This window comes from Ruditapes philippinarum, unplaced genomic scaffold (genome assembly GCF_026571515.1).
Source record: "Ruditapes philippinarum isolate M1 unplaced genomic scaffold, ASM2657151v2 ctg867_1_1_1_1, whole genome shotgun sequence".
NCBI classification, from domain to species: Eukaryota; Metazoa; Mollusca; class Bivalvia; order Venerida; family Veneridae; genus Ruditapes; species Ruditapes philippinarum.
Window position 1 is genome coordinate 89,701 of NW_026859732.1, and position 9,937 is coordinate 99,637.

At 32.2% G+C, this 9,937-nt stretch overlaps 1 protein-coding gene across 2 annotated transcripts; it reads left to right on the forward strand.

The window, feature by feature from the left end:
* The first annotated feature begins 2,897 nt into the window (after window positions 1-2,897).
* On the forward strand, window positions 2,898-8,139 carry LOC132757699 (putative nuclease HARBI1). Of its 2 annotated transcripts, XM_060749057.1 has the most exons (6): window positions 2,902-3,663; window positions 4,783-4,884; window positions 5,365-5,600; window positions 6,162-6,315; window positions 7,194-7,294; window positions 7,784-8,139. In XM_060749057.1, the coding sequence occupies exons 1-6, from the start codon at window positions 3,661-3,663 to the stop codon at window positions 8,004-8,006; spliced, it is 819 nt and encodes a 272-aa protein (XP_060605040.1). In that variant the 5' UTR covers window positions 2,902-3,660; the 3' UTR covers window positions 8,007-8,139. The 2 variants fall into 2 exon arrangements, with proteins under 2 accessions (XP_060605041.1, XP_060605040.1); XM_060749058.1 differs by having other exon boundaries at window positions 2,898-4,880.
* The last annotated feature ends 1,798 nt before the right edge of the window (window positions 8,140-9,937 follow it).

The window sequence follows — 9,937 nt, forward strand, 5'->3', positions numbered from 1 at the left end:
CCGGCTTGAGCAGTACTCAATTCTCAACACTAAATAGTGCTGGCATCAAATATCCCGAAGGACCAGAAAAATATAACAAAACTGAAGTGAAGTACTTAGCAACTTTTATTAGGGGGCGTGGACGGTAACTTGCACTTTCCAGTACCGTCCATAAAAAGGCTCAATCAAACCGAGCCTGCAACATTTTCAATTTTACCGTGTTGGGCTTGAAGGTTCCATGATAACCGCCGTATGAACACATCTGCGGATGTTTCTAAATTCAAAATTTTACTATTTCATGTTTAAATGTTGAATTCTGCTTAAGCCGGTGCTAGGGGGCGTGGACGGTAACTTGCACTTTTCAGTACCGCCCATGAACAGGCTCAATCAAACCGAGCCTGCAACATTTTCAATTTTGCCGTGTTGGGCTTTCTTTAGGGATTCTGCATTTATCTATTTTCTTTAGGGATTCTGTATTTATCTATGTTATGATCACATCCGTGTTATTTGTGCCGTGTGGCGGCTGTAAAGTCTCCCCGTACATTTAATCAATGATGTTATATTTTCGATCCTTGAAGATCGTTCAGCACGACATTATTGTTGTGCTTGTGGTATTTTTAGTTTCAACTTTTCGGCATTTTCTAGTTGGGTGGTTCCAATATTCCTACTTCAATAATGTTGAATCACCCTTAGGATATGTTGCCTGCTTTTTAAATTTGTCTTTTGACGTCTTGTCTGTGATATGCAGGCTTCATAACCTCTGATCCCCTTTTAAAATTCCATTTTATTTGGTTTACGCCCATTGTTTTCTCGTTTAGGGCACACGCTTTTTATTACTTGGGGACCATACGCCGCTTTTCATGGAATGACACGGAAGTGTCACATTGAAGGTTCCATGATAACCGCCGTATGAACACATCTGCGGATGTTTGTAAATACAAAATTTTACTATTTCATGTTTAAATGTTGAATTCTGCTTAAGCCGGTATAGGGGGCGTGGACGGTAACTTGCACTTTCCAGTACCGTCCATGAACAGACTCAATCAAACCGAGCCTGCAACATTTTCAATTTTGCCGTGTTGGGCTTTCTTTAGGGATTCTGTATTTATCTATTTTATATCTGCCAGACCGCACTTGACACCTGCTGTTGTGAAGTATTAAAATCTGTCGTTAAGGAAAATCTGGATAAAGCGGCGTTTTGTTCCCATGATAAAGTTTTCGTGTTTCTCGAACGAATTTTACGATGGTTCGAAACGATAGAAACGATAACCTAAGCAATCCAAATATAACATTACCTCCAATTGAGGCCCTATATTCAGTTACATAAAATATACTTTCAATTTACGGCGACTGAACATTAAGATCGGAAAGAACTTTTATTATGATATTCACGGCGTTTAATCGTTACTGGGATCCTACATATTACCGGACAAAATATGATGTTTTATTGCTGTAACTTTTATTTAAAATAATAAAAAAGAATGGAATTTTACCCAAATAATTTTGGGTTCTTAATACAAGTAAACATTACTTTAACAATCATGAAATTAAACATTTGACCGTAGAAATGTGTCTTTAAAGTAGGGCATTATAAGAGAGAAAAAATCGTGTAGACAGCTCAATTTACCGGACATTGGGTTTCAAAATTTTTGAAGTATTGAATTGAAATTAATCTTTAAATAATCAGCAAGGAAACTACGACTATTGAAAGGCAAGGTAAAGATATTGGAAAAAACCAGTATGTCAATAAAACAAGACACGGCAGCCATGCTTGTTACAAAGAAGCCAATATATGGGGTGTAATTGAAATTAACACTATAAACTCAATTAACGTATTGATTCTTCATGAATCTTAAACGTATGAAACATTTTGATATTCAAATGGAATTCTGTTCTTTGTCATACAGTTTCCTTTTGGTCATCATGTAGCATGTAACAAAAGCCATAAAATCTATTTAATTTACATCTCATGTAGAGTTTCCTCCCATGGGCGTAACCCGTTTCCTTGTACGTTTTTAGCTCGACTTTTTTTTTTGAAAAAAAAGTAGAGGTATTGTTATAGTCAGGTCGGCGCTCCCGTTGCCGTTGCCATTGCCGTTGCCGTCCGCAAACTTGTACCTGGATCATAACTTTTTTATTTCTTGGTGTATTGTCTTCATACTAGGCCACAACAACCCTTGGGACAAGACCTTTCAGTAGACCACACTAACCTTGACCTTCATCCATAAATGACCTTGACCTTTAAGGTTAAAAGTCCAATTTTTGCTTGTTCATGCTGTTATTGGCTGTAACTTTGTTATTTTTGAATGGATTGTCTTCAAACTTGAACATGATAATCTTTAAGGATATTCCTTAAAAATAACAAGCCAGACCTTGACCTTCACTCATAAATGACCTTGACTTTGATGGTCAAATTATTGAAATTTTCATTTTTTTGGCTTTTATTGGCTGTAACTTTGTTATTTTTGAATGGATTGTCTTGAAACTTGAACATAATAATCTTCAAAGATTACTGTTAAAAATATACTGAAAGACCTTGACCTTCACTCATTAATGACATTGTCTTTGAAGGTCAAATTATTGAAATTTTCATTGTTTTGGCGGTAACTGACTGTAACTTTGCTATTATTGAAGGGACACTCAGAGACGTCGACCTCTGCCACGAATTTTCCGTGAACGGACAGACGTCCTCGACAATTTGAGGGACAGGGAAGTGGTTGAACGGTACCGCCTCTCGCGGGAAGCAATTTTTGATTTGCATAATCTCATTAAAGATGATATAAGCTCATCTTCAAATAGAAGTTTTCCTGTGCCGCCTTTGACAAAGGTACTGTATGCCAATAAATATTTCGAACAATTGCATGATATTAGCTCTTCAATACTGTAGGGCGACAAATCTAGGTTGATATTTTCGGTGATTTTCCTATAGTTGTTTCCCTTGTATAATTTGTTTACATAGTTGACAACAACAACCAAAGTTCAAGGACGCTACAAATTCATTTAGTCTAGCGGCAAATAAGCAAGCCAAACTTGAAGGATTATATAGGGAAGTTGATAAGATATGTTTTTCTATCACATATTTTATAATGATAATATTGCTGTCAGCGTTTATTCATTAATAATTTAATAGAATAATCCGATGGAACTGTCAACATTTCGGATAGTTACTAGTGCCTGTAGTACAGCACTAATTTGTTGATGCACGATTCATTACACGCTCGATAAATACACTTTTTTTCTAAACAAGTTAAACTCCGTTGTCCATGGGTCTGTAGCTATCCAACTCACATTTTATTACCACCCTTGACTCCACTACTGCTACAGTGTTTGTGTCACAATTGACAAGTCGTCTTGTGAAAAATATCCTTTTATCTTAATATTTACAAACTCCCACTCCCTTTATAGTATATTTACCCTTTATAGTATATTTACCTCGTGATTCTCGACCTCCCTTTATAATTTTTTATAAATTTAATTATGTGTACAATTTGGATTGACAGTACCCCCGACCCTTAGACACTTCATCTTAAGTTATTTTTCGCAGACACTTTAGCCTACCACTTATTTTATGAAATATTTCATTATCTGGTTGAGATACTACACCCCTTCCACCCAAACTTGTTTTGTGCTTTTCAAATGAAGATGGGATGTAAACAATGGTTTGAAGATGAGATGTAAACAATGGTGATTGTTTTAAAATATTTTTATTATATTATCAATACATGTATGTACACAAATGTACAATGTATAGACTTACAGTAATGAAATAAAAGTATTGTTTTCTTCAAACAAGATATAGCAAATAGAAATGGTCACGATATATTTCTTTCTAAAATTTATTATAACATTATAATTTCAGTGACAGTTTGACTGACAAAATAACTTACTTTACGTCTGTTAATTTAAATGGGGCTCGAGTTGAATTGTCAGGGGTGAAGTGTCTTGTACAATCCCCCCCCCCACCACCCCCCCAGAAAAAAAATATGTTATTCTTGTCTTTCACCGTTTTGTGAAAAAAATCCACTACATATAAGCGAAACATATAAATGGAAACATATAAGTGCAAATTCATAAATATTATACAGAACACTGTATCATTAACTTGAGATAAATGCAAATACAATGAAACTTATTCCTAATTATAAATTTTGAAGATTTTGTTACACAAAATCGGGTTTTATTTTATCTTTTTGTTTATATAACTCATTATGTATGTGCAGCAAATAGGCCCCATATAAGTTTAAAAAAAACTTGAAAACCCTCCTGCCATAGGTACATGTGCTGTTTCCCACAAAAGAGATGCAAAGCCAGGCACAATTGAAAATAACAAAAATAAGTTTCACTACAATGAAAAATAAATACATTTTTACAGTAAAATACGGAAAATAAAAAAGTACCCATTTTATTTCTTCAATATTTCATAATATTTCATTTATAAGTTAATAATTGGAAGGTAGCTTAAAAATCAATTGCATCTTGTAGATTATGGCCTAACCAGTTACACAATATTAATGAAATTTGTGGGTTTTTTTAGTTTTAGAACTGCCCTGTATCATCTAGCTGCAATTGTCATAAATTTCGTTTGTATTTAATGAAAATATGCAAGGCATCAGCATTTGGTGTAGAATTTTATACAATATAATAATTTGTTGTATCAGCTGACACATATTACCACAATTCTCATAATATGCAGTACTTATGTGTTTATAAGTTTTGTTCAGTGTATATATCTTACAAGAAAACTTTACACATTGCTCACTATTCACTATTAAACAGAATGTGACATCATTTGTTTATTTTCAGCTTCTGGTCACTTTGAGATACTTGGCAAAGGGAGATTTTTTCAGTGAGACTGGGGATCTACATGGAGTTAGTAGGAGTTCAGTGAGCAGACATGTATGGCAAGTAAGCACAAATTATGTCTAATCAGTTGCCCTGATAATTATTGATAATGTTGATTTATTTGTATGATTAACTACTATCAATTACCAAATGAATTAATTGAATTTTTGAGTCATCATTTTGAAGGGTGCTGTCCATCTATACTGGATGTTGGCACAACATTTTTTCTTAAAATGGTATGCACAATGTTTTTGCAACAGTATATATAACCTATCAAATAGCAAAATGTTTTTTCACATTCAAAGTGAAAACTGAATCTGCAAGATAAAATTTTAAAATCACAAAAGGTATTACTTTGAAATTTTATGAATAACTTTATTATTATATTACTGAGGCCAATGACTCATATATATACATTTTTGACTGACATGTTAATTTGTGAACTAAGAAAAACCTGGATAACTTATGTAAGTAACATAATTTTCAAGACCTGAAGGTGCATGTATATTTACTTTAAATGTAATTAATTGCTTAATTTTGCAGGTTGTGAATTCAATCAATGAAAGACTGGAAAACATAAAGTTCCCAACTTCATCAGCAGATATATCAAATGTGAAGAGAGGATTTTACAAGGTGGCAGGTTTGCCTAATTGTGTTGGTGCTGTGGATGGGACTTTGATCCCAATCATAGCACCAGCAGGATTAGAGGAACCTGCCTTTGTTTGTAGAAAGGGATACCATGCCCTGAATGTCCAAGCTGTTGTCGACCATAACATGAGGTAACCAATTTGTAATAGATTTCTTTTTCTTCCGTATTTGCAATGAAAATTATTTAATTTATTTAAACATTTACAATTCTTTTGACTGAATGGTTATCAGAAAGAATAGGTATTAACATCTACTTTTTCAAATGCTGTAAACTGTCTTATACTTAAATTATTATTTTTGATTAGTAAAATATTCTCTTTATCTGCCTTTATTAGAATTATTCACTTCACTATCTTATGAACTTTTGTTTGTTTGTTTGATTTGGGTTTTACCTCACACCAACACTATATAGGTCAATTGGCGACGTTTCAGCTTTACTGGTGGAGGAAGAAGACCTCATGTGCCTCTCCGTGCATTTTTTTCAGGCACGAACGGGCACCTGAGTAGAACCACCGACGTTCCGTAAGCTAGCTGGATAGCTTCCTCACATGAAAGAATCCAAAGTCCCTGTTGGGATTCGAACCCACAGCGGTGAGGGGCAAGTGGACCGTAACCACTCGGCCACGGACGCCCCAATCTTATGAACTAAATTTTGGATAGAAGTAATGTAAAACAATTACATTTTTTTATAGGTTCACCGATGTTGTTGCTCGCTGGCCTGGGTCCACACATGATGCCACTATCTTTCATATGTGCGGTCTCAGGCAGCATTTAGAAGATAACAATCTGGGTTGGTTATTAGGGGATTCTGGTTATCCTCTTCGCCCTCATTTGATGACTCCAAAGGTATTGACAACATTTATAACTGATAATTTCGCCAAAGCTATTTTTGCTCTGGAAAAAACTGAGGGAGTGGATAGTTTGAAATTCTCTTTGCTAGTTATTAGTACAGACTTGAATTAGTTTTCACCTCATGTTGCCCCTATTAATGACAGCTATTCCAAACACAAAAAAACAACAACAACATCTTGTAACATATAAATCTTCATTTTTTTGCCATCATAAATTTATAGCATAAAAACAATAACAATATCATGAAACATATTAATCTTCATTTTTTCCATCATAAATTTATAGCATAAAAACAATAACAATGTCTTGTAACATATTAATCTTCATTTTTTTGCCATCATAAATTTATAGCATAAAAACAATAACAATATCATGTAACATATTAATCTTCATTTTTTCCATCATAAATTTATAGCATAAAAACAATAACAACATCTTGTAACATATTAATCTTCATTTTTTTGCCATCATAAATTTATAGCATAAAAACAATAACAATATCATGTAACATATTAATCTTCATTTTTTCCATCATAAATTTATATCATAAAAACAATAACAATGTCTTGTAACATATTAATCTTCATTTTTTCCATCATAAATGTATAGCATAAAACAACAACAATAAACAAGAAAGAATTTGGTGAATACAAACAAATAATAGAATAATGTTCAAGTGCTTGGCTGGCTATCAAGATTTTAATCAGTTTGTATAATCATGGCATTTGAAATTTCTATATATCATATTAAACAGGAACATACTTTATTTGAGATTTGGTTTTCATATTAAAGCTTGTTGTCATAGAAAGGACTGATTGTGAAATATTTGTGTTAGTTTATACAGTTATTGAAATTTATTATTTCAATTTAAGATCAACCCTGGATCAGTTAAGGAGGAGAGGTACAACAAAGCTCATAGCCAGACAAGAATGGTGGTGGAAAGAGCATTTGGAATGTTGAAGTCAAGATTTAGGTATTTTGCCATGCAATGCACTTGAATGTATGATACTAAGTTTTATAACATGTTACATAATTGGATGACACCAATTTTGAAAGACTCAACTATGTTTATTATTTACCATTTTACATAGAAATAAACTTTAATACTGCATGTCTGTAAAGTTGTTTTCCATCGGATGATTTGATACAAATCATATAAAGACTTCTGTAAGTTTACAAAGTAATTTTCAGTTTCAATAAAATAAAGGTTATTTGCTGTTTTATTATTTGTTTGCACCAACAGTTTCTGTTATACATATGTACATACATGCTACTGTTTTTATAGGGACCATAAAAATGGAAACCCTTCAAAATTTGTACCACAATATATTACGAATATATTATAACTTAGAACGTAAAGGAATTATAAATTGATCATTTATCAGTGATCTTCTGAAACTCATTCATTAAGATCAGTGCGACTCATTTTTTATAATTCATAATGATTCTTAATTTTTTTCAGGTGTTTACACAAAACAGGAGGTTGTCTGCCCTTCACACCAGAGAAGTCTGCCAGAATTGTCAGTGTCTGCTGTAAGCTTCACAATGTTTGTTTGGAAAGAAACATTCCTTTAATAGGAGATATATTGATTGATGACACTTTGATTAATGATGATGTAGTTACAATATCTCAGAGTATTCAAACTGGAATTAATGCCAGGGCTACCCTAATTGATCTTTTTTAAGTTTTAGCCTGACCTTTTTTTTATTGAAAAAAAATTAGAGGTATTATTACAGTCATGTTGGCGTTTCTGCTGCTGTCCACAAACTTTAACATTGATCATAACTTTATTTATGTTATATAAATATAAATGGTGATTGTTTCGTCTGCTCTGTAACTTCCAAATACATGAAAGTTTCAATTTCTATTTAAAAATTTAAAGTCACCATAGATGGACAATGTGTTTTGAACAAGACACAGGTTTCTTTGTCTATCTTCAAGTTCACTGCTGGGGTTCGACCTTTGTCAATTTTTACCACCACACTTACCATGTAATAGGTGGTTTATAAATAGAGGATATTGAATGAGTGTAAGTTCAATACTGAATTTATTGCATGAGTTGAATAAAATTTTATTATGCGAGACTCTGGCGAGCATATTATTTTATTCAACAAGTGCAATAATTTCAGTGATGAACATTACACGAATTAAATATTCTATTTATCACATACCCAAATTTAATTAACAAAATGTAGCTGTTTCTTTTTGTTATAAAATTAATTAAATTCAGCTTTAAAGATTTGTTTAAACCATTTCTAAAAAGTTAAAAGTTGAGCATTGCGCCTGTCCAACGGTGGTTCTTGTTGAAATGTGTTTTATATAGTTTACATAATATTGCCAGGTTATATGACTGTGCTATCCATGTTTAACATCTAAAGTTTGAATGAAATTATATCAAAAGTTTTGAAAGACTTGTCCTTAAAAAAATATGGTATTTGTCACTCATATAACAGCTCTGGATACTTTTTCTATTAACGTATTGATAGGAAAATACATACATAAGTTTAAAGTTAAGAATTTTCTAGCATTGTCAAATAATAATGTATATTTAACAATCGTGTAAGTTATTCTTAACATTTTACAAATTAAATTGGAATATATAAATAATAAGAGAGTTACTAATTGGGTAACAAGTTACCTACATGTGTAAGACTTTATGTAACTAATTTCAAATGATGAATTCTAACATGACCTGAATGTTTCCTAATGAACTGTTGAACAAGAAAGCACCGAAAGTGTTTGTAAAAATGCAATCACTTCATTTAGACTACCATACTAGTTATAAAAATTTTGACAGGTTATATGGCCCTATATAAATGGTTGTTTGAAAACATAACATGAGCCGCTAGGCGAGGGTTATATTTACAAACAAGCGTTCATATACAGCCATATAACCTGTCAGAAATATTTATAACAAATTTATAATACAGCAAGCATCATTTTTAGAGGAATAAAGCGAGATTTTTTTAAAAATCAACAGCAGCCGTGTATATAAAACTATATAAATGTTACGATTATCCAATGAAAAGCGACATTACAAACATGCAGTATTATAAATGTTATGTAATCACTAAATGTGACACGTGGGAAAAAGTAAAGAAACAAAAATTTAGCTTGATTTAAGGTATAGCACCATGTTTAAGTTAATGTCATGTTAGAATCAAAATAATATATCCCAATCAGTGATTTTATTGCTTTATAAAATCACTGTTTGATGTCCGGATGTGCAGCATGTTATTACAAGAGCTGTGCCTTCTTTATATAATCTCTGGCATCCGAAATCAAATCAATAATTTTAATTTAGCTGTAAAATCACTGCTTGGAATATATCATTTCTTTAGTTCACTATATTTATTTAATTTCCACTGTCCTTCCTAAGTATATGATTTTATGACTGCATTTTGTATTTGGAAAATGTATAGTTTGATTTATTTCATGCTTTCCAGTGTTTTATTGTAATATATCAGATGATTATATTCCGATAAACCACTAGTGAAATTTATAAAATATAATTTTCACTGTAGCCAGACTATATCTGAATGCAAATGAAAAAAAAAACATAACTAAATGGAATAACAGGCAGAAATAAATGCCGTCATACGTAAATTTGTTTCT

What these genes read in the sequence shown, in the direction of transcription:
- LOC132757699 (XM_060749057.1), top strand. An exon ending in GTTGTCGACCATAACATGAG is followed by an intron (nt 5,601 to 6,161) that starts GTAACCAATTTG and finishes ATTTTTTTATAG; the next exon opens with GTTCACCGATGTTGTTGCTC. An exon ending in CTCATTTGATGACTCCAAAG is followed by an intron (nt 6,316 to 7,193) that starts GTATTGACAACA and finishes TTTCAATTTAAG; the next exon opens with ATCAACCCTGGATCAGTTAA.